Raw genomic sequence first — 23,830 nt, 5'->3', positions numbered from 1 at the left:
AGACAGGCAGGGGTGTGAAGCATCTTTATTCACTTCAAACTGACCGTACGTCATGGTGGATGTGGTCTATACAGACAGCTTTGACCATATATATTTATATATATATACACATATACACATATATATATATATACATATATAGAATTATTAAGTAGCTTCTCATATGCTTTCATTTCAAAGCATTTTTTGGTTATCGCAATGTCTCTTATTCCCATGAGACAATGTATCAACCCCCCCCAGCCCCTAGTGAAAATAAAAACACATGGTGGTCAAAAAGTATTAAAAAAATCTTCGCAATTTATTGTTGCAGTTTTTTTCACAATTACATTCTGTACAGTTTCACATCACAATGATACATAGCACATCTTCTCATTCTCAAGGGGTGCAGAATGAAAAGTAAATGAACATACTCCAAAAATTGCTCTACAACATAAACTACAGCATTGAGGCTGACTGTATTATGATTTAGGTCTCTCCTCAGTGACAAAGTGTGTTAATAGTAGACTGTTCATCAAGCCGATCATTCCATAGAAAAAAACTCTTTACAGATGTAAAATATTGCATGACATTTAATGCATTTCATTTTGTTTACATAATATTTGACATCGACACTTTGTGAGCCTTTCTTATATCTTAGGCTAAATACTTTTTATCATTCTGACGATGGTAAACGTACAACATGACACTTTTTTTGAATTACAACAACTGAAGTTTATTCTGGGGAAAAATGGCTTCCAACATTGTAAAAAAGACAGAGCATATACCGTACGAGTGAGTGAGCCAAGACTCATTTTGGTCAAAATACAACCTCAATGCTATTAGGGGAATATTCAGTGGGGCAGAATGTTCATAAAATTGCAGATAAAAATGTAATGTATTGAACAGACGCTATTGTCCATAGTGTAGAACAGCGATCCACGGCCACTACACATTAGTCTGATCTGCACGGTTTAGAAATTCTCCCAACTGAATGTAGTCTCCAGCTGTCCAATAAAAACAGCCTCAGGTCAAGTGTCAAGGCCATATTCTGACAGTTGATTTATGCGTCCAACTTCAACTTTTGAGGAATTGAGGGCACTGGAAGCATTCTGAGACGTACACTCAACATTTTGATTTAAATGCCAATATCTCGCTGAAGATTCGCACGGACATTTTGAGTTGAACGCTGATCACAGAAATCATATCTACAGTTCACAGACGTGTATTCTAAATTCCGAAAAACAGTAACATTGACCGAGGAAACTCATGTTTCAGCACCGATGCTCTACAACAGGTGGGTCGTCTTGGTTTATTTTTAAGGGTTTTTCTCTATGTACAGTTCAATAATAATCCCAAGGAATCTGTTCACCCAAAGCAGACATCTGATGTACAAGTCACTGAAATAGCAGACACAATAAGTCAACAAAAAAAATAAAACTTAACTGGGGATAAAGACAACAATGTGTTGGATGGGGGGGGACAATGTTACACAGCTCAAAAACATTTTTTTTACAAGACAACACTTCAGGAAAGAAAAAAATAAACACAATATTTAGTACTAGTCTGCAAGTTCTTATACAAAGTTAGCCTCCATCTAAAAAGCATAAAATACCGTTTTTTTTTTTTTTTACATCATTACGTGTGACCTTGACAATGTACCATGGCCTAGTAGAAGTTTGTCTGGGGCGAGGACTCATCCCTGCTGCACCCCCGCCACCCCTCCCCATCCCCTTGGCATTATTGCTTCTGATGACCAGGGAACTAAAGGGTGGAGTAACATTGCACTACCAGAGTGTGAAATCTGTACAGTTTTGTCCTCTGTCATTTTTTTTATTTAGTCTTTTTTTGCCCTACAATCTGCAAATGCTCTGAATTTTAAGGCAGCTCTGTTACGTCTTAAGGCATCGCTGCTCTGAGACAACTCGGATCAGAAGGGGAGTGGGAGGGGGCGAGGCGTGGAATTTCACATGACCCATCTCATTGTACAGAATAACAGAAAATCAACTTTGTACATTAGTAGAAATGCCCAGACATAAGGGAGCAAAGGGTGTGTGTGTGTGTGTGTGTGTGTTTGACAGGATGTCCCAGTGAGCTGCAGCCATTATTAAAGTCCAGATAACAGTTGATAACAGAGGTCAGAGGTTAGAGCAGGGCTCTTGGGGGAGTGTCCTGACTGCTCATTGCTGGTAATTTCCATACTGACCCTGAGGAAGGAGGAAGAGCGTCAATGGACACATCGCATGACATTGCATCTGAAAGCCATCAGCCATTTACTAAGGAATTGCTAATATTTATACAGCTAAGTTGGATGCAAACAACCACATCTGTGGGTATTTAACCATATGTTACTGGTTTGAAGGCATTTTTGTGTGTGTGGCTGCATTTGCTATAGTTAACCAGCAGGTGGCAGCATGGCCTCAGATAACAGGTATGGTAACTAGTGAAAGCAGGGAGGAAACTTTACTTGATCTTACTGCAGCAGTAGGCTGATGCAGCTGTAAGTATTGTACATATTGTGCTATGAGTGCTATTTCAGTGTAGAAACTTGTAAAATACTCAAGTAAGTGCATTTCTAAGCAGGGGTCGAAAGAAATCGGTTGTTACGGTGTAAAATGGGTTTAATGGAATTATTGGTTTTTCAGTTTCAATTTGAATATCACATTGGTAAGATATCTGTTACTCTTCCATATTGACAGTGAATAATCATTCAACAATGCAAAAATATTGTCACGTCATCAACTGCATGAAAATGGGTAGAGAAGCTAAGGATGGTGAGCTGTACTTTATTATTCTAATTCATTTGGCACAACTAATTCCAAGCTATCTACATGCATGTTCCCTCTACAGACTGTGCTTGACATGTAATTGTGTTGTATTCGACCCCTGGTTAAAAAAAAAAAAAGTAGAGAAGGAAATTAGATATAAAATACAGTAAGGAGACAGAGGAGAAACATGACAAAATGCAAAATCAAGGCTATAGTATATAGTTGGTCAAAAACGTCCTTTAGATTGGAACGTGGGAGGTTCTTCACAGCAACCATTACCTTTGCTTCTTACAGAGCTAGTCAGGGGGTTCAAATCCCCGTGCGTCTTTATTTCCTCATGTGCCCCTGAATATTCAAAGATAAAGATATCACAATATGTAGCTGTGGTCCCCGAGAAAAAAGGACCACAGAAATTACAGGGCATACAGGGTAAGGCTTAGCTCTCTCCCCTCCCGACACTTTCAAAGTATGTTACTTTTAGAGGAGAGGAGAGACGCTTAGCTTTCAGAGGGATAGTCAGTTGCCCATAGCCCTCTTGTATGACTGCCCCTGAACTTTATCATATAAAGGCGAGGCATATAATTAGCCTTTAAAATCTCGGCACGCATAAAAACGCTACTGGAATTAGTCCTTGTGGCAAGGTCAGGTGTCTCCAAATAGGGAGAACCCGGACTATAGCTGACTATACCTTACAAACCCCGACACAGTTATCAGCAATCAGCATGCACATGAACGACCCGCCTCCACCCCTGCCTCTCTTGCTTATGGACACTCCCTGATGCATGCGTAAGCTCCAGAGCTATGGCTCTTATTGGTTTCCTTTGGTTTCTGACGAACTTCAACATAAAAAACGGTGCAACACATAAAGAGCCACACACAGGTAGGCAGGTTTCAGGTGCGCCTGCCCGTGGGACCCATACTCACCTGGTCGTAGCCGTACGGGCGCTGCTGCTGGGCCTGCGGGGGGCCGGGCTGGGGGGGCCGGTAGGCGGCGTACTGCTGGCCCTGGCCCTGGGGGTAGCCCTGGGGGTACTGTCCCGGGGCACCCTGGGAAGGACCTGGGTCAGGAGGGAGAGAGAGAGAGATGTTGTAGCTTTAGAAGTTTTATTTGTTTGCTGAGACGAAAAAACGAAAGAAATAAGACATTGGGAGAACGGTCTAGATCAGGGGTCCCCAAACTTTTTTCTGTGAGGGCCACATCATTTTTCCTTTCTGTGATGGGGGGCCTGGGTTGGTCTCTAACATAAAATAATATGGAACGGAGTGGAATGGAGGCGGTTGCGCAAAGCAATTGTGCGCAGGAGAGCACTGGTGGATGCAAACAAAGTCTAAACAGTTGAATTTGGATGGAATTTATACCTATAGTGATATGTCAATGAAATATAATCAATTTTACAGTCTGATACTTGAGGGAGGACCCTCATCATACACGGGCGGACCCATGAAGCAGGGCTGTCTGGGGGTCCTTAAACGAGCATCAAACACTTGATTTCTTGCATTCTGGTGAATTTAGATGCAATTTGTGCCCTTTCTGCATCAATTTATGGTGGAAATTTATTTCCAATTATTTGCGAAACAGCGCCCCCGCCACCACGTCGGTGCAATGTCGCAATTGCAGTTAGAAATTACACGTTGTTCAAAGGGCCGAAGTTTAGGGACCCCTGGTCTATAGAGTACCATGAAAATGCAGCTCTTTCAGGGTTCCTACAAGTTTCAACAAGTCAAATTTAAGACCTTTTTAGACCTCTTTGAATAGAATTGTTGACCTATTCGCGACACCATAGGATAGCTTTTTGTCATCCTCGAGGTGATGAAATTAGGGATTTCACTGCCATACAGACAGAAAAGGAAGCGAATTGGCATTTTTTTGGTTCCAGCTTGATTAATTTCCACGTAAACAGATGTGGTCGGACTGATTTCCTTGCAGGATAAGCTAATCTCATTTTTAATACCTAGCACCTCATTTTTAGATCGAATAACTGACATTTGCGACCTTTTTAGGCCTTATAAATCGGATTGCTGCATTTTAGACTTTGAGGCTTTTTAAGACCAGGGCGGGAACCCTGCCTTTGCAGATGACACTGTTGTTAAGTACACCGAGCATGAACGCAAAGGTGTTGTCCATACAGCCAGTTTTCCTGTCCACATGACCTGACCTACACAACTCCTGGCCAGCGTGAGGAATCTACATTTATCAACCATAATACGATGTCCTCTGGTCAGATGGAGAGCTTCGGGGTATTCCCTGGCAGTCTTACCACTGGTATCTGGCTAATATACTGCAATAAAGAGAGTGATACCTTCTCTGTCAGAGGCTGGTGGTGGTAGATAATCTGGGCTCAGGCCCATGATGCGTTTAAATTGGCACTACACACTACACACACACAACACACTACACACACACACACTACACACACTACACACACTACACACACTACACACTACACACACACACACACACTACACACACAACACACTACACACCACACACACACACACACACACACACACACTACACAACAACTAATGAGGTAGTAGCGCGGGGTCTGACTGGAGCCAGGGCGTAGCTCGTCTAATGCAAGGAGACATCAATGAGATTCCGAGGGCCTTCATTAGGAGGAGCGGCTCCTCATTAAAAAGCACTTCATCAGGGGCCTGCCGTGGCTCCGTGTATATACTCCGCCCGGCACCGCCCCGTTCCAGAGGCCCGGGCCCGAGCCTGTACTGGGGCTGGAGTCAGACGAGGGCCCACGCAGCATCGTTAGGAAGCTCCTAATGCCTACCGCCGCCGCTGTTGTGGGGGCCTGTGAGATAGCGTGCGTATGTGTGTGTGTGTGTGTGTGAAAGAGAGAGAGAGAGTGAGGGAGTGAGAGCGAGTGTGTGTGTGTGTGAGCTTGTGCCAGATGGAGCCCACCTCGCAGCCTCTGCCTCTCTCCACCAGCTCATTACTGACATGAGAGAAAGGCCTCTGGCTCGGAGAGAGAGAGATGGAAAAAGAGAGAGAGAGAGAGAGAGAAAGAAAGAGGGAGAAGAGCAGATAGGGTTTTTTGTTGTTGTTCTAACGGAGAGCCGAGGCTCCCCCTCCCACACACACTGCCCAGGGTAGTAGCCTATAAGCCAGGCCTCCTGCCTCCTACCTCCTCTTTCTCTCTCTCTCGCTGGCTTTTCTCTCTCTTTATTAGCGCAGCACTGAGAGTACACACACCTACTTCACTGCCAACTACCTCCTCTGATCAATGCGTCGGTGTGTCCGTCACTTCTAACAATTCCTTCCACTCACACACGGAGGCGGTTGTCGAAGTGACTCAGCTCGTGATTGCGCTGCGACATCAAAATTGCACTGTGTCAATTAGCTAGAAAGTACTTTGGTCCGGTAAACATGAGGTACAGTAGAGAAGTGCCATTTGAGGTTTAAATTACGCAATGTGTAAAGGCACCTTTTAACAGAAAGCAAATAGTGCCTCCTACAGGACGAGGGTGGACTACCAGCCCTTATCAGAGTACACCAAGCATGTGGTAGTGAATCGCTACAATCTTTTCTGGACAACTGAATAAGGAGAAGAGGAAACAGGCAGGGAGAGGGAGAGCGAGAGAGAGAGCTGGTCAGAGATGCTTCCGTTCCCACCCACCGTAGGCCTGTTGCTGTCCTGGGTAGCCCTGTTGGCCGGGGTACTGCTGCTGTGGAGGGTAGCCTTGCTGCTGGGGGGGACCTTGCTGGTAGGCCTCCTGCTGCTGGCCGTACTGCGCGTTACCTACAGGGGGCGACAGAGAGCGGCGTGAGCTCAACGGACAAACAACACAGCCATCTCTGAATGAGTGTGTGAACCCAGCTTCGAGGACGACACAGCAGACAGCCAAATAGTGCTTTGGAATTGGAATCTTTTAAAAGCCACAATCTGTAATTCGCCAAAAGCCCTAAAGCGTCAGCCCCACCACATAAAGCTTAGGGATGGGGGAAATGTTACCACTCTCAGATTCATAAACAGAGCTCTGGTTGTGCAGTCCGAGACATCGACGTGGGAGTTTTAAACATACTTTGAAACTATGCAGTGTTTGTTTATGTTCCTGCTGTTTGTAAACATAATGAAATAGAATAAAGCAGCCATCGTTTGTGTCAACATGGGGTAAGACAGTTTAATTACCTTAAGCTTGTGAGGAACCTACAAGAAATATTCTTCCAGAATCAATGGGTATACATCATAACATCTACAGTATATATCCCAAAAATGGCTTCACCAATTACGGATTGTGGCTTTGAAACACTAATTTAGGCTGAGAAGGATTTAGCAAAAAACAGTTTTCACTTTTTCATATGTTGGATTTCTGCTGGTTGGCTGCTTGGTCGCGCTCACATAGCTTCGGGGACCGTTGTGCAACAAGAATCAAAGGAGAAATGAAACCTAAAACTGTGAGGAAGCCCGTAGAGATAGTGAGATGAGATTGAGCAATGCGAGCAGTTGTTTATTTTTTTCTATGCAGAAAGTTGTTATTGCGCCACCTTTTTTTAGCATCCTTACCTGACACCTCCTAGGAGCAAAAAAAAAAATCATAATTATAATTAAAAGCTCGGACAACATATCAGATTAAGGGAGAAACTAAAATGAGGACAGGGAAAAGGAGGGCACAGACTCTGCAAGCTTCAGCTACTAACTAAACCTCTGCTGGCCACAGAAGTCTAAATGGGAGGGAAAATAATATTGATAAAAATGTGTTGTAGATGATGTTAATTTGTAAAAAAAAAAAAAAAAAAAAAAAAAGAGAATAGCTAGCTAAGCATTTATGTCTTCAAACTATCGAATGCAACAGCTTTTCTGATATGTTTGGAAAACAACACGTGTTGTGTGTGTGTGTGGAAAACCAATGGGATAACCGAAAAATATTTCTCCACAAAAGCACGACAACACAAAAAATAGTAATGTGTTCTTTCACTTAGCCTCTTCCTTTTAACCTAGGTGTGTACATTTGTGTGAAGGTGTACCTCCTTTGTGGGAATGTGGTGAGGAATCCTCCTCATTAGGCCTATCACAGCCTTGCTCAGGATACGGTGGCTGTTGCAAAGTGTATTCACTAAGACCTACATTGATTTGACAGGGAGATAGATAGGAAGAGTTGTTAATGCCCTCAGTTATGAGAGGAAAAATAAGGATTTATTGAGGTGATAAAACTCAATTAATGGGGAAAAAAAGTCAAATGATTACAAATGTACTACTATATATATATATCTTATCAATCATTATAATATTCATCAATACAATTTGGGGAGGAAAAAAAAATGCATGGGCATTGGCTTTTTTTTCCTTTTTAAAGAAAAAAAACAAACAAACAAATGTTTGCATTTGGGACAATGTTTAAAAAAAAATAATAAATGCTTTTGGAGTGGGCCGACAGAACATGTTAGCGGTTTGAGACTGTAGAGTGCTGTGTCTTTGGAGGGACAAGTTGGAAGTCAGAAAGTCAGAGAAAGGCAGTTGGACGATAGAGAAACTCAGAAAAGGGGTAAGGAGGTGATCGGAGACAGGCAAGAGGAAGTAGTATATTATGGGTACTCCCTCATCGGTGAATGGCGATGCTGGGAGGAGAGGTCTCTGCGGAAGTCCTTCTAGTCCGGCTTCCAAGCCTCGTCTTTGCCGTGACGTCAGCTACGATGTTCTTACGTTAAGCTTCTGCCAAGACGTTTCAGACTTCCACTCTAAATCTGGATTTGCTGCGAGTCGAGGACTTGTGCAATCCCTTCGGCTGACAAAACCGTTACCTGAGGTAAGTCTGAAATGTTCTATCTTGGAGCCCCACCTCCAGAAGACTACAACTGGCCAGAAGTCGTAGCTGGCTATCTATCACCACTATATATATATAGTGCGCGATGGACGGGCAAATGCATCAGAGATTCCCTCTCACCATGCTAACGGAACGGAACGGAACTGTGCCACTGAAGTCCGCCTGAACAGTTAGCGCGGAACCTTCCCTTACTTTTTCCGCACATCGGTTCATTCCATACCTCCACTTTTTCGCACATTGGTTCGTTCCGTACTTCACTCTCCACTCATCCTCTATCTTAACACACCAGAACTGAAAGAAACCATTGGCAACCAGCAGTGATGGAATGATGCGCTTGTATATGGCTTTAGGCCTGCGGTCCCCCTTGTTCCTTTCTCCACCACGACTAAAACACAGCTCCTCTAAGTCCATCGTTTCAGACGGAGAGGTTGTTTTCGGGTTGGCTTTCTCTAAGAGCGGAGGGTTCTCCTACCTTCTGAGGCTCCCTGTCCTGCGTGACTGTATTGGTCCCCATAGTAGTCTTCCTGCCCTGGGTACTGCTGTGGGGGTCCTACATACACATACACACACAGCACACAACACACACAGGTAGATTCAAGGTGTTGTTGAGGGGGAGGGATAATTTTTGGTGTGGGTGGGGGTAAATGGGGGGTGAGGGGTTGGTGGTTAAGGCTTTTCGAGTCGGGCCCACTAATCCTCAGGAGATCACCTGTATGAGAGACTCCCGTAGTCGCCAAACAATTGTTTCTTTGTTTGGGGGGGGGTGACAACCTTGGAATTAATTACTTATGGCCACCAGTGGGTGGGTGGGGGTGGGGGTGGTGGGAGGGGGGGTGGTGTTCTATGGTAATGGACTACCTGCGTCTGTGTGAGCAACGACAGTGAAAATAGTGTTTCACTTAAAAGAGATGGAAAAAAAGAAAGGGGGGGTGGTTAGGGAAAGAAGAGGTTGAAGCCCCAGGCGCCTTGCCCGCTCTGAGGGCCGTTACCTTGCTGCGGGGGTCTGTAGGGCGGCATGGGCCTCTGCCCCATGACATGGTTGCCCTGGTTGACTTGGCCCATCATGCCCATGGGGTTCTGCTGGCCCTGGTAGTGCTGGCCAGCAGCGCCGGGGGGCATGTTGTACTGCTGGGAGGGAGGCTGCTGGTGCATCATGGGACCTGGGGCACAAGCGCACAAAACGTAAAAAACATCAACATGAAATGACTATACCAAAGTAAACAACAACAACAAGGGTCAATGCGGTTGGTGTCGGAAGCCATAAAAGGTACAGTAGAGGTAAGTTGTGCTAAAAAAAATGTGTTTATATTAATTTTATTAAGGCTCGAAAAATGTATTTGATTGATTTATTGATAGGTTGGGTTTGTTGTGTTGGTTGGCGAGTGAGGGTCCAGTAAGGGGGGGGGGGAGGGGGAAAGCCTAGTGTACCTTGGTTGGGCTGCATGTTCATGTTGGGCCGGGGGCCGTAGTTGCCCATGGGCTGGCCCCCCTGGGTCATGTTCATCTGACCCTGGGCGGGCATGCCCTGGGCCCCGGAGGGCACGGCGTGGTTGTAACCTCCCATGGAGCCGTGGCCGGAGGGGGGCATGTTCATGGCGCCGGCGGGCATGTTGGGGGGCTGGTTGGGGCCCGGCCCGGGGCCTTGCATGGGCATGTGGTTGGGCCCCCCTGGGAAAAGAGACGAGACGATTTGAACAGAGGAATATTTGTTCATATGTTCATATTAGCGGGATGGAGTTGTTTTTCGAAACATGGTGATAGCACATTCCCTTCCGTGACAATTTCTATTTTACTAGCTCCTCTAACATGCACTTACAACCTTGACAACTGGTTCTGCTTGGATTGAATCCCCATCCCCTGTGGCATAAAATTGACCTAAATGTTAACATTGTCAGTCTGAAGGCAAAACCAAAATATACTGGCTTCGACACACACAAACACACACACACAACAGCAACAATCAAACAAACAGACCACACCACACACACAGACACACATACAAACACAACAACCACAGGGAAGAGTGGTTGTCTGAGACCACCAGAGGAGCTTGCAGGCGGGGTGACATCACCGCTCAGCAGCCCGACCTCTCTCGCAGCTCTGTGGTGTTGCTAGGCAACCGTGGTGAGACAGGGACAGGAGAGGGTTGGTGTATGTGTGTGTGTGTGTGTGTGTGGGGGGGGGGGGTGTCATTTACCAGGCATCTGTCCGTTCATCTGGTTCTGCATGTGTGGGGCTGGGGGTCCGCCGCTGCCCATGCCCTCCGAGGGCATAGTGTGGCCGTGCGGGGGCTGGGGGGGGGCTCCGCTCTGAGTCATCCCACCGGGGCCCATGGCCATGTTCTGAGAGGGAGGCTGCAGACAGAGAGAACACACACACACACAGACGAGCAGTGTTAAATAGACACACATATCAGCCATGTACGAGAGAGACAGGGAGAAATGGATGGAGGGTGACCATGCGATCTTGAATGAAAAGAAGAAAGAGGAAAAACAAACAAACAAAAATGAAATCTGAAAAATGAACAATTACAATCACACAATACAATTAATGTAAACAAGGTACACAGTGAACGGACGCAGGTCTTGTCTTTGGAACATGGCTTAGGCTAAACTTCGCATTGGCTAGCTTAAAGCAACCACTGGACTCTACACAGTGAAGGGTGGACTTACTATCATACAGCGTAACATAGGCCTAATACGGCATTGTATTATTATGACATTATCGTTCATCGATTAAACATTCCCCCGACAGTTTTACATCACATGAAAGGCATGAAAAGTGAAAGACAACACAAGTCCCTGCATCTTCTATCCCGAGGGCTCGTCTATGACACACAGCGTGAACTATGAACGTCATGTGCGAACCAAATAGAAAAAACCCTATCATCTCTATCATCATTAAGCCCCACTTCTCATACTCACTTCAAGCTTTACCTCGGGGGTTGGGGAGTCACACTTCTGAAACCAAGTACAGTACATCTAGATGAAATATGAACACATCTCCCCCTTGACCAACAAGGGGTAGACAGGGGGGGGGGTAGGGTAGACGGGGGGGCTTAGGGGAGCAAGCTTGCATTGGTGGCATATGAGGCATATCATGTTTACATTCAATCTCACATGCACCACAGAATGTATAGGTTCAGAGCTTGACAGCCTTTTAAATACAGTACTTTTATTTCCTCCACTTGGTAAATTTGGTGGAGTCCCTGGCTGGCGGTGTAATACATATGCAGGGGGTATTCTTGAACTGACAACTTAGCCCTGTGTGAATTAGAGCATGGAAAGGGGATTCTTCTATCTCCTAAAACTCCTGCTTGGGGCATTGGAAGATTTTTATGCTTCAGTCGAGATTTGAAAATCACTAACCACAATCAACTTTCAATCCCAAACATCCTTTTTAAAAAAAACACTTCATTTGGTGAGCAAACCTTGACTTTCTCTCCCTAAATGTGGACTGATTTTTCTGCATTTGATTTGTTCCTGAATATTCCAACCCCCAAACACACTGCCCAATTCCCATACTCACAGCAGGTAAGAGTGACTGCATGTTCTGATTGGAGTCTGCTATCGTGGCCAGGTACACTAAATTTCTGTGGAGCATCTGTTGATATCTGTGGACGGGAAGATCATCAAGTCAGTGACAATGTACACAGTGTGTCGCAACAATACCAAAGTAACATCACATTTAAGAGCGCAAAAGCAGGAAGAGAGATGCAGTTATTTGGCCTATTATTTGTCACTGCAGTACAACGGTTTGTCATTGAGTCAAGGAGTATTTCAGTTGCCAGATAGATCGTCTGTGTAACCTCCAAGTCAAACGATTAACAAGCTCGTATACTGACACTAAGATAACTTACTGTGAACATTCTGCTGTTTTCCCTTTACTCTGGAAGTCCATTATGCACTGAATCAGCTGGTTGTTCTCATCCAGCAACTGAAACATAAACAAAACCAACAACTGTTAAGCAACAACAGATACTGGACAACACATGATGCATAACGTGTTGCACTGCTGGGGTCTAACTGTATGATTTAGCCTATTAAATTAGGCTAGATATTATTATACAGTGGGCCACAAAAGTGTAATAATACTATACGTTAATATAAGGGCAAAAGACAAGACAAGGACCTATTCAAGTGGGTGTTTATGAAAAAGAGGATTTGGGAATGATAACCAAACATTCATCAACTTCTTGTGTTTTCCCTCATTGACTATTTGAACTTCAGAAGGGCAAAGAACTCCTAGTTCATATGATTCTTTCACGGGAAAACATAGTCTCTCTTTGATTGATTGATTGATTGATTGATTATACTTTATTGTCCCCGAGGGGAAACGTGTCTTGGGCATGGTACTTTCATGCTTCAAGTGCAACAGAGACGATACATACGACATACAGTAACAAACATTGAGTGACATTGGCAGCAGTTTCCACCTGGACATGGCATCATTTGGTATATACCGGTAGGTATATATATTGCACATAACCTTTCAAGTGGTGTCTAAGATAAAGTGCAGGTGCTGGTGGTCATGTCCTAATCATCGTTTCTGCTTGAGCGAATTGATTAGTTTAATGGAGAATGGGACAAATGATAGAGACATGGTTAGTAGCCCAGTGGACCATCCCGCCTGGCCACTCAACGGGACCAGAGGACAGTGTGTGTGTCTGTCTGTCTGTCTGTGTGCCGTGGTGCCTGGCTAACAAAAGACGCTTCTTAAGCTAACACTCTTAGCTAAGAAAGACACAGGCCTCCGATCAGATAATGCAGGAGATTAATTCAAGGTTTCCCCCGTGAAACGTGAAATTGACCAAACCGTTTAGCCATGTTCATATTCTTTAGAAGTCTACCCCCGCGAAGTTTCATATTGACCGCGCTTTGCCCCCTAGCAACATAGTTACCATATCTAACCCCACACTAGTAACCGTGTTTAACATGCTAGGCTAGGCCCTGTGCTAGGCTAGGCTAACACGGCTAGCAGACCTGGCCCTGTGCTAGGCTAGGCTAACCTGTGCTAAGCTAACACGGCTAGCAGCTGGGGCTGGACGCCTCCATTCGTGTTCTCATGCGTGATACTAAAGATGAATTACCTTTTGAATCCCCGCGGGTGTTATATCCCCCTTTCCACGCTGCCTGTGAGGTGCGAACGCCACCGACATGGTGATTTCCCTAGACTTAAAGTAAACTATAACATAGACTTATGTACACTAAAGCAAAAATCTGTAGTAGAACTCCAAGACCAGTCCAGCCAGACAAGCTTAGAATAGGATGCTCGAATGTAGATGGAGTATGCCGTTAGAGGGGGAGATGGTAATGTCGTTGATATGTTCAATGATTTTCCTTGAGGTAGTGACAGCATTTTATTATAAATCGATGATTCATTGTTACATTGGGAAACGTGTTGTCTTTTTTTGAGTTTTGTAGGGTGTAATATAGATGTATCGTATTGCAACAAATGTAATTCACCCCCTTTCTCGTAATGGATTATTCCATTACTCAACTCAGCTCAAAGGACACAGGAGGATTGAGGAATGGTACGGTCCGGGAAAGGGGCCAAACAGCCCTAGATCCTACACAGCAACAGTAACACTACACATATACAAAATAATATGATTTTACTGACACGTGAGTCACAAAAAATTACCCCCCGTCTTACACAAGCTATATGAATAAAAAGTGATACATTTATTTGCATTAATTTTTAATTTTAAAAAAATTGCATTACATAACCGTGGGATTGATTGATTGATTGAAAACTTTATTAGAAGATTTGCAGAAGTAGGTACATGAAAGTACATATTACATACAAGGTCAACTAACAGGATAAAAACCCAAGAAAGCCACTGGCTTATTTCAATTGGGGTCCTTGAAAAGGGAAATACTTACTACCCCCAAGTACCCATCTAATCGCATCTTATGTACATCACAAACTCTGTATATACATATTTTTTTTTTTTTTTTTTACTGAAAGTCATTAATGAAATGAGAAATTATTGTTATCATTATGACCCCCAGAATAAAAGTGGTTTTTGGAATGATCCTGGTTCGGGGTTCGTGCGCATGCGCTCTTGCAGTACACACACACACTCCACCGCTAGATTGAGCTAGCCAAGCATCACATTTTCTCATTCCCAGTTCATCTGTTTCTCGTAACACAATGGCAGCGAGATATGACAGAGCGATTACGGTGTTTTCTCCTGACGGTCACCTCTTTCAGGTGGAATATGCACAAGAAGCTGTGAAGAAAGGCTCCACTGCGGTAAGTGTGGAAAGCTGTTTAGCTAAGCTAGCTAACGTTATGTTGCTAGGCTACTCGCTGTGTCATTCTGACAACTCTCTTCTGTCTGAAGCTAGTGAAGCTACATTGACGCGCCACTTCCGCCCTCACTACGTTGTAAACACTGAGATCAAAGACACACGTCACGTTATCCATGTCTGCTATTATCATATGATCGACTAGCTACTACTAATGTCGCGTTGATGCACTGTGGTGATGATGTTGGAGCTAATCAGCTGGCTGGCTAATTTAGCTATATAATATTGTCTAACCACTTGACTCACCCCTTCCTTATTCCACTGTTATCCATGATGTGATTGTGTAATGTAAGGGTTTAAGATGGGAGCACCAGCTAGTTTCTCCCGCCAGAATATATTATTCAGTGTATTTGAAATCGTCATTTAATTCATTTCATTCCACATTACCCCCCAGGTTGGCATCAGGGGCAAAGACATTGTTGTCCTTGGAGTTGAGAAGAAATCTGTCGCCAAGTTGCAGGAGGAGAGAACTGTCCGCAAGATCTGCGCCCTGGATGAGCACGTCTGCATGGCCTTTGCAGGTACTATGATGCCTACATGTGGAAGTAACTGGATGTGTAGTAAGAGGCTCTCTTGTTGTTGCTCTTGTTGAGGCTCTTTTTCTTGCAAATCTTTCCGCTGAGTTTGTGCTTCCCTGAGAACTACTCATGATCTGAACCTGGGAAGCCTGTTACAGGGCTCCCACGGGTCCTTGAAATCCTTGAAAGTTTGTGAATTTGAGAAAAAGAAATCAAGGTCTTAAAAGTTTTTGAAAATACGGTAGTACATGGGTCATTGAAAGTGCTTGAATTTCCCTCTCTCTCTCTAAAACAGTAATATATAGATATATATTCAAAAATGTTTTACTACTAGTTCTGTCTCAAAGTATGCCGTGTTGGGTCCTTGAATTTGAGGGAATTGAGTCTTGAAGGTCCTTGAAAGGTGCTTGAAGGGTGCTTGAAAGTCCTTAAAAAGTGATTGAATTGGATGTTTCAGAAGGTGTGGGAAGCTGGGAACCCTGCTGTTAGGTGTGATGTTAGCCTGTTAGTAGCTCATATCCCAAACCATTTGCTCACATGTACTCCCCTTGCTCACATGTACTCCCCTTGCTCACATGTCCCCTGGCTCACACATGTGCTGTGTTCTCTCTCCTTCCTCAGGTCTGACTGCAGATGCCCGCATTGTGATCAACAGAGCTCGCGTGGAGTGCCAGAGTCACAGGCTTACTGTTGAAGACCCGGTCACCGTAGAATACATCACACGATACATCGCCACACTCAAACAGGTCAATACTTACACTATACGACACTACGGCCAGTCACCATAGCCTTGGCATTACTATCCTTTAGACATGCACCACTCTGAACTAAACCATAGAGTAGAGATGTAGAGAGAGACTAGATGGAAGGCTCTGGCCAACGTAGCAGCATATCGGTGTAACTTAATAATATAAGGCTGAATGCTATAATGCTTGTTAATAAAAATGTTTTTGAAGGTGAGCTTCGAATGCGTAACTCTTTTTTTGTCTTTATACCCCGTAGCGCTACACCCAGAGCAATGGAAGGCGGCCATTCGGCATCTCTGCTTTGATTGTGGGGTTTGACGACGACGGGACCCCCAGGCTCTATCAGACAGACCCCTCCGGAACGTACCATGCATGGAAGGTCAGTCAATCAGCAGACGTCTGCTTTCCACATCAATGAAGACGTCACTCTAAACAATATTATTATTATTATTATTATTATTATTATTATTACGGTATTATTATTATTATTAATAATCCTTTATTTAACCAGGGTAGTCATATTGAGACAGTAGCCCCTTTTCCAAATGAGCCCTGGCCAAGAAAAGCAGCGTTTAATTAAAAAAGACACCACATACAGTATAAAAGCATACAATATACAACCTAAAATAACAACAAGCAAGCAACAGAAACAGTGAGCAGATACAGCCTATAAAAGATAACCTAAGCACATTTGCATGTATGATTCAAAGTCTCTGTAACACACAGTTTAAAGTCAGAGAGTGGAATGAACATGCTAAGTTTAAACTTTTTCTGAAGCCATCTAGAGCTGATCAACTGACCATCGTCTTGAATATTAGGGCTGGTTTATGAACATTAGCAGGATAGCACGGCTCTAATTTGGGGAGAGAGGGGGGGGGGTTCTAATGACACACCGTTGTTGTTACTTATGCTGTTTAAAAGTGTTGTGAGTTCACTGATTTTGTTTGCGTTCAGGCAAATGCCATTGGCCGCAGTGCAAAGACAGTGAGGGAATTCCTTGAGAAGAATTACACAGACGAAGCCATCTCCGGTGACAACGAGACCATAAAGCTGGCCATCAAAGCCTTGCTTGAGGTGAGGTTAAATAAGATGTACTTTGTTGTTATTGCGTATCATGCATCTTTTTCATGTTTTTTACATTTCCATTGAACTTGTCTTACAGGTGGTTCAGTCAGGTGGGAAGAACATTGAACTGGCTATCATTAGGAGGAACCAGCCCCTGAAGGTAATGTTTACATTTACATTTACATTTTTGGCATTTAGCAGACGCCTTATTCCAAAGCGACTTACAATCAATACATTTGAATACTAAGCATGTGAATCAGCAATCCACCATTCGTAGCAGGAAGAGTAATCTAGCTCGGGCCGGGGGCCACTGATAGAAGAAAAAACCTTCTCCCTATCGCCTTCTACTAAAAAATTATTTTTTTTTGTGTCATCAATGGTTGTTCCCTCTGTGTTCTTAGTAAGCCCAGCACCCCAGATGGGATTTGGATATGTAGTAAGAAAGAGATATGTTCTTAAGATGTATAGAGACAGGTGTTTTTGTTGTTGTTGTAAGATTGGTAAAGGATCTGATTGATTTTGAATAGTTTGTGAATGCTTTACGTAAAACTCACATTTCTCAATACAACTGATACAATGGCTAAAATCATGCAGCAATCAATATTGATGTATACATTTACCATTTATGTTGATATCTGCCAACCTTGTTTCACTGTCGTAATTCCTTGCAGTATTTTGCTGTATATTTTAAATTGTATTTGTGTCTCTAATGGTTGTTTTCTTGGCTGTTTGTAGTTACTGGAGTCCAAAGAAATCGAGAGCCTTGTGGCCGAGATTGAGAAAGAGAAGGAAGAGGAGGCAGAGAAGAAAAAAGCAAAGAAGTCCACTTAAAACTGTTACTTAAACCTCAGTCTTCCGTTTAGCACTTGGATAAAAGCAGTCTGTTTGGTCTGCAAGTATCACCAAGTGGTCACAAGGTTTACAACCCCAACTACAGTTCAATTTGACCAATTTGAGTCCTAACTTGAGATCTGTGCATGTAACTGTCATTAGGAGCCACCCCTCCTAAATTTCGTTGTTTGGTACCTGTACTGTAGCAATGACAATAAAGACCATTCATTCATTCATTCATTCATTCATAACTGTCATTTCCACGCAAATCGCCTGTTGGCATCAATAGAGGATTTACATGAAAATGTTGGGTTCGTCATACAGTTCTCAAGTTGGGATTCTGCATAAGTGTAGCTGCTTACTCAAGGTTACAGTATGTTGTGTTTTTCATTGAACGAGCTACTTTGAAACAGTAAATGTAAATGGATCAAAAGGCTTAATAAAGTCCACTTGTTTATGTACTATCTTTGTTGTTATTCACAGGGTTACCGTACATTTTCTACTCTTGTTTTTCTGAGAAAAAAGATGACTGTACACATTCGCTTAACTTCATGTAACTCAGTTCACGACTGAATTAAACCACAATCTCTGTCAAAAGTGTTTGGAATTTTTAAGATACAGCAGATGCAATTATGTCTCTGCTCTCACTAAGAAGAGCCACGTACTGCATAATGCCTACTACTCAAAATGCATCGTTTTACATAGATGATGATTAGGGGTGATTTAAAATGCATGGTTTAACCTGAAATGTATACATACATTCTAATTATGTATGCTAATAAATCATTCATTTAAAAAATCACTAATCTAATTATGTATGATGATATCAAGGTTGCACAATATGGTAATTCTCTTCTTGCTTATGCCATGTACCATATTGGCAATTATAATTGACAATCATTTTTCTATTGACCCACTGAATACTCCGGAAAGGGGGTTTGTGTATCATAGTGCTATTTCTCAAGCTTTAGTTTATGTAGTTTGTCTTGTGCATACAGATACTACAGGATCGTTAGTAGGGTACTAGCATATTATTTAGATTACTTTTCCTCAAATTGAACGAACATTCCTCTTATATTATGACATGATTACTTTCTTATCATTACTAAATTCATCCTACATATTATTCCTCCTTAATTTGATTCACTGTGGTGTACAATAAAGATTATGACTGTTCATCACCTCCACAGAGGCGGGGTGGGCTAGGTGTAATAAGTGTCCATAATGGGCATAATGTTTTCATTGATCAGCATTCTGTAGCACCGCACCACAACTCCTTCTGCAAATAAAAAGAGTAGCCTTGACTTGCTTTATGAAGTGCTCACCTCTCCCTCAGTCATTTAAAACGAATTAGCGAAGAGCGCTAGGGAAGTGTCTTAATGGTGGTCCAACGAGACGCCTTTTTTTTTTCTTTTCTTTTTTTTTTATGCCTCGACTCCTCTCTCCTCTCTCTTTTATTTCACCCTAAATTCGCTTATCAAGCATCCGCTGCTCTGAATTCTCAAAGACACAATTATGGCCGGCGGTGGGGTAGGGGCTGGCTTAATGGGATCCCGGCCTCAGACCCCAGTGGGAAACTTCAGTGACTTTAATCTGGGAGCCCTTTGAAAAAGTTGTGCCGTGCTGCCGCTCGAAGGGCCCCAGGGGGTCCCTCTGACTCTCAACCAAAGACATAATGGTGAATGGTAAAGTCCTTCATTTAGACTCGTCTCCCCGAGCCTGGATTTCCTGAGTGGGTTTGCTTTTTGCCTTTTGCCGTCAGAATCAGAATTTGTCTTGTTTGTGGTTCTTAAAGAGATGAGTGGGGTAGGAACAAGTTGTTTTTCAGGGCACAGGGCTTGTGTCCTGTCGGTAATACTTTTTTTAGGTTTTCTTTAGGTTTTTGTAGTTGAGTTGAACTTGTCACACATCAGGGCTGTCGGGGTGACTAGGGGATGAAGTGCGAGATAGGGCAGATGTGTTAACGAAGGATGAACAAACCCTGTCATTGTATTTTTTATTACCTGTTTAGCATTTTGAATGCAATTGGAAAATGAACCGTTGCAAATTGTTTCACGGGGCCCCTGAAACAATTATACCTTGATACCAGTATTCTTGATGCTTGGGGGTTGGGGGGGGGGTAGAGTAGAGTAGCGATGGAGGAAGTGATTTGGAAATAACAAAAGAAACACACCAAATAAGACACTCCTAAACTTTTACCCAAAGTTCACTCTGGTCTTAATCCTCTCAGACACAGGAGGTTATCTGATCCATCTCGTCAATAGACCGAGAGCAGCTTATGTTCCGGCGCTGAGCTGGGCTGAGCTGAGCTGCCTCCTCTTCTGTTTTCAACTGCTTGTGGGAAGACTTTCTCTTGTTGCTTTTTTTTTATATTCCTAGCTGCCGTTGTTGTTGCCCATATAATCAGAGCTACAGAGCCCGGGGACAAAGCCCATCTCTCTCTCTCATCGCTTGCTGCTGCTGCTTGCTGCTGCTCCTGTTCGTCATTAATGCAGAAAATAATGGCTCCACCAGAGGTCATCGACGGAGGAACGAGGCCCTGGGACATGTGCTCTCCAAGCAAGAATGCACAGTGCTGCGGGCTGTAGACTGAGTGCATTACGGTGTGTGTGTGTGTGTGTGTGTGTGTGTGTGTGTGTGTGTGTGTGTGTGTGTACATACAACACACACACACACACACACACACGGAACAATTGTGTACACATATTGGAGACATATTATATTAGTGTGCACAACACACATTCTAAACAGTGTAAACCGCACATGCACAAACACCCCAACCCAGCATCTTGTACTCTCTCTCTCTCTCTCTCTCTCTCTCTCTCTCTCTCTCTCTCTCTCTCTCTCTCTCTCTCTCTCTCTCTCTCTCTCTCTCTCTCTCTCTCTCTCTCTCTCTCTCTCTCTCTCTCTCTCTCTCCCTCTCTCTCTCTCTCTCTCTCACTCATTTACACACACACACACACACACACACACACACACACAAATACACACACTCACAAAAATACTGTACACACATACAAACAGCCCTTAGGCAGTATATTTGCTGTATGCATAGCAGAAGTCAATAGAATAATATAATCTGAAAAATGACTTGTTGTGTGTTTTTTAGTACCGGTATCCAGAAAATGAATGTCCTATAATGAAAATTCTAATGACGCTGTAGGTGCAGTGCTCTTCGACTGACTGCAGTTATACCGTGTAATAAAATCAATGTGCTCCCCTGTGTTGATTTCAATTCGTATGCACATTTCACTTTTAGGATCTACATTTTGTCATTCTAATGTGTTACCCTGTGGCTGTGTTTCAAAGCAGGTCTCTCTTGGGGTGTTTAAATTTATCAGTAGGCAATGTCCTCAGGTGCAGATAAGATAACTGCTTCAAGGGCAAAACACACACACACACACACACACGCGTGCACGCGCACACGCAAACACACACACACACGCACGCACGGTCACACACGCACGCACACACAGGCAGGCAGGCACACACACATACACACACACACACACACACACACACAACCCTTGGGAGTTAAGGTTATATCAGTCCTTTTCTACAGAGTGTTGCTACACAGTACAGCTGAGCTCAGTCAAGCCAGTACCACTCGCCGCCAGCAGGGTGCAGTGTTGCATAGACGCAGTGCATTCATTATATCACTTACACGTTCATTTCACTTTTGTCCTAAAGACTGACAGTTTGAGTCTAGCTATAGCAGTGAGCAGAATCTACTGGCTTCTGACGTGTTTTTTTTGTCTCCACGCTGTAAGATACACAGCCTCAAAGGCTCTCAGAACAATTGAATCTATCGAGAGAGAGAGTTGGTTTGCTTAAAATTGTCAGATTAAAAAAAACAACAACGCTCGTGTCCCCGAGCAATGGCCAAGCTGTCAGAGTGTGTTGGGTCATGAAAGGCTACATTCTCAACACTGTCCCTTTTCTGCTTGTCAAATGTCGACAGATACACACACCAAGGCAGTCCTTAGCCTTTACTTGTTCCCCTGCAGGGTATAACCAACAGTATCTTTGAGTAAAAAAAGCTGGGCAATTTGGTTGGTAGCTTCTGTAGGCCTATGTGAAGGCCTGAAAATTTGACACTGCCCAACCTGTGATGTCCATCATAATAGCTCCAGGGATGCATTTTTAAAACATGTCTCTTTTTCTCTATTTCTTCCATATCATTCGTCTCGTACAGCCTATCACATCTATCTTCCACTCTTGAACATGCATCTTCCATCATTGTCATCACGGTTGCTAACATATACAGTCAGGTAATGGGATACAGCAAAACTGCATTGATAGAGTTTGCCATTGTTCGGTTTGAATGGCGTCGGAATACTAACAGTTAGTGTTTACTAGACTAAAGGAACGGTCTCTCGTTACACCTCTAAAAAAATCGCCTGACCTGACAGGGGGAGGAGTTGTCTCAATGGAAAATACAACTGCATCCATCCTCTAATTGAAAGAAGATACTAGCTAAGCTACCAGATAGAGAGAGAAAGAGAGATGGAGAAAGAGAGGGAGGGGAGGGGAGGAAAACAAGGGAGAGAGGGGGTAAGAAAGAGATAGAAAAAAAAGACAGAGAGAGAGGGAGGGGGGAAGGGGGGTGGGAGAGAGAGAAAGAGGCAAAGAAGAGACAGGGCTAAATCAACAATTCCCAGGGTGCCGCAGGGCGGGAAGCGAAGGCCCGGAGGCACTTGGCCTATGAGGGCTGTGGCAGAAGCCAGTCACACACATCACATAACATTACACGGGACGGGGGTTACAGGAAAATGTCATCCGGCGCATAAGGAGAAGAGGGAACCATCGGCCCATAGGATAATTCGATCGCCCAAGGGTGGTGCAATCTCGCATTCCCACGATTCCTCTCTTTCCACACACACCCTCTTTTCATTGTTCCTCTTCCACTCTCTCTCTCTCTCTCTCTTCCTCTCTGTTATTTAATGTTTTTTGATGATTGTGCTTCGCGCTCCACTAGCCAAGCATAAGCATGAATGTAGTAGTGTAGTACATGTTGGCTACAGTGTTGCCATAACGATAGATCGTCACCTGGTCCGAAAGGTCATACTGCGACCTATTTAGCAGGCTTTTTTCCGGTATATGCAAGATTATAACGTTTTGCAGTTTCATGCAAATGTACCGAAATTGAGTATGCAGAAAATGGCAGGATGTCATGCTACATTTGCGTTTCCATTCATTGTCGTATGAATTCACTGTCTGGACGCTATCCAGGAAGTCCACGTTTGCCATGAATAACATCGGTTGAGCTATGATTGCTTCTCATTATGAATGAGGTGTAGTATGCATTACATTTTTACTAAACAGTAGGCTCTAAATAGTACATAGTACGGCGAGTATGTCATAGATACTATAAGTAATTGAGTAGGGCAATATAAGCTTTGGGGCCTATATCATTCACAGCGTGTGTCCCACTGAAATGTGCATGTGCAGGGACATGCGTCTGGTTGTAATGGGTTCCTGCCTGGCTGTCAGATGGTCTTGAACCAGAACCTTCTGGTCTCTGAAAATAATGCTCTTCCTCTCCTTTGTCATTAGACTCACTCTCATATCATCTGTTCCACACCAGGGGGAGGCCGGCGGTGGTAGAAATCGGAGGAACGAGGAAACGCTATAAAACACGTGCCTTCACTAGCCTCCCCTGTTCCACGCGTAATGATATAGGTGATATGTCATGCTACTGCTTATGTACCGTATCCTGTCTATGCCGTAGGTATGGCGGTTAGTCCCACTAGAGGCCTGTGGCGTGAGGCCCGTGGCGGGATACGATGATTTATGAGGGGGAAAGTTTTAGGACGTTTTTTGGGGGAGATCCGTTA

At 43.8% G+C, this 23,830-nt stretch overlaps 2 protein-coding genes across 4 annotated transcripts; one reads left to right on the top strand and one right to left on the bottom strand.

Moving 5' to 3' along the window:
- Nucleotides 1-357: 357 nt before the first annotated feature.
- Nucleotides 358-13,714, bottom strand: ss18 (SS18 subunit of BAF chromatin remodeling complex). 3 transcript variants are annotated; one of them, XM_080546788.1, is made up of 12 exons: nucleotides 13,609-13,714; nucleotides 12,379-12,455; nucleotides 12,048-12,132; nucleotides 11,444-11,476; nucleotides 10,717-10,873; nucleotides 9,948-10,187; nucleotides 9,509-9,679; nucleotides 7,723-7,818; nucleotides 6,374-6,496; nucleotides 3,669-3,802; nucleotides 3,024-3,089; nucleotides 358-2,183 (listed from the first exon to the last, which is right to left on the bottom strand). In XM_080546788.1, the coding sequence occupies exons 1-11, from the start codon at nucleotides 13,675-13,677 to the stop codon at nucleotides 3,072-3,074; spliced, it is 1,203 nt and encodes a 400-aa protein (XP_080402914.1). In that variant the 5' UTR covers nucleotides 13,678-13,714; the 3' UTR covers nucleotides 358-2,183; nucleotides 3,024-3,071. The 3 variants fall into 3 exon arrangements, with proteins under 3 accessions (XP_080402914.1, XP_080402915.1, XP_080402916.1); XM_080546789.1 differs by lacking the exon at nucleotides 11,444-11,476; XM_080546790.1 differs by lacking the exons at nucleotides 358-2,183; nucleotides 3,024-3,089; nucleotides 3,669-3,802; nucleotides 6,374-6,496 and having other exon boundaries at nucleotides 7,432-7,818.
- Nucleotides 13,715-14,605: 891 nt separating this feature from the next.
- LOC308171461 (proteasome subunit alpha type-7-like) lies at nucleotides 14,606-18,455 on the top strand. Its single transcript, XM_080546310.1, has 7 exons — nucleotides 14,606-14,777; nucleotides 15,228-15,354; nucleotides 15,973-16,097; nucleotides 16,354-16,476; nucleotides 17,052-17,171; nucleotides 17,260-17,322; nucleotides 17,898-18,455. The coding sequence occupies exons 1-7, from the start codon at nucleotides 14,676-14,678 to the stop codon at nucleotides 17,991-17,993; spliced, it is 756 nt and encodes a 251-aa protein (XP_080402436.1). The 5' UTR covers nucleotides 14,606-14,675; the 3' UTR covers nucleotides 17,994-18,455.
- The last annotated feature ends 5,375 nt before the right edge of the window (nucleotides 18,456-23,830 follow it).

Source organism: Nansenia antarctica (genome assembly GCF_963989245.1).
Source record: "Nansenia antarctica genome assembly, chromosome: 16".
NCBI lineage: Eukaryota > Metazoa > Chordata > Actinopteri > Argentiniformes > Microstomatidae > Nansenia > Nansenia antarctica.
The sequence above is the reverse complement of the archived record's forward strand: the minus strand, read 5'-3'. Positions and strand labels throughout refer to the sequence as shown.

Excerpts from the sequence above, each read along its gene's own strand:
- ss18 (XM_080546788.1), bottom strand. The coding sequence starts at position 13,677 with ATGTCGGTGGCGTTCGCACCTCACAGGCAGCGTGGAAAGGGGGATATA. Across the intron at positions 6,497-7,722 it reads ACCACATTCCCACAAAGGAG|GTAACGCGCAGTACGGCCAG; the intron begins GTACACCTTCAC and ends CGCCCCCTGTAG. Across the intron at positions 3,803-6,373 it reads AGGACAGCAACAGGCCTACG|GTCCTTCCCAGGGTGCCCCG; the intron begins GTGGGTGGGAAC and ends CTCCTGACCCAG.
- LOC308171461 (XM_080546310.1), top strand. The coding sequence starts at position 14,676 with ATGGCAGCGAGATATGACAGAGCGATTACGGTGTTTTCTCCTGACGGT. Across the intron at positions 15,355-15,972 it reads CGTCTGCATGGCCTTTGCAG|GTCTGACTGCAGATGCCCGC; the intron begins GTACTATGATGC and ends CTCCTTCCTCAG. Across the intron at positions 16,477-17,051 it reads GAACGTACCATGCATGGAAG|GCAAATGCCATTGGCCGCAG; the intron begins GTCAGTCAATCA and ends GTTTGCGTTCAG.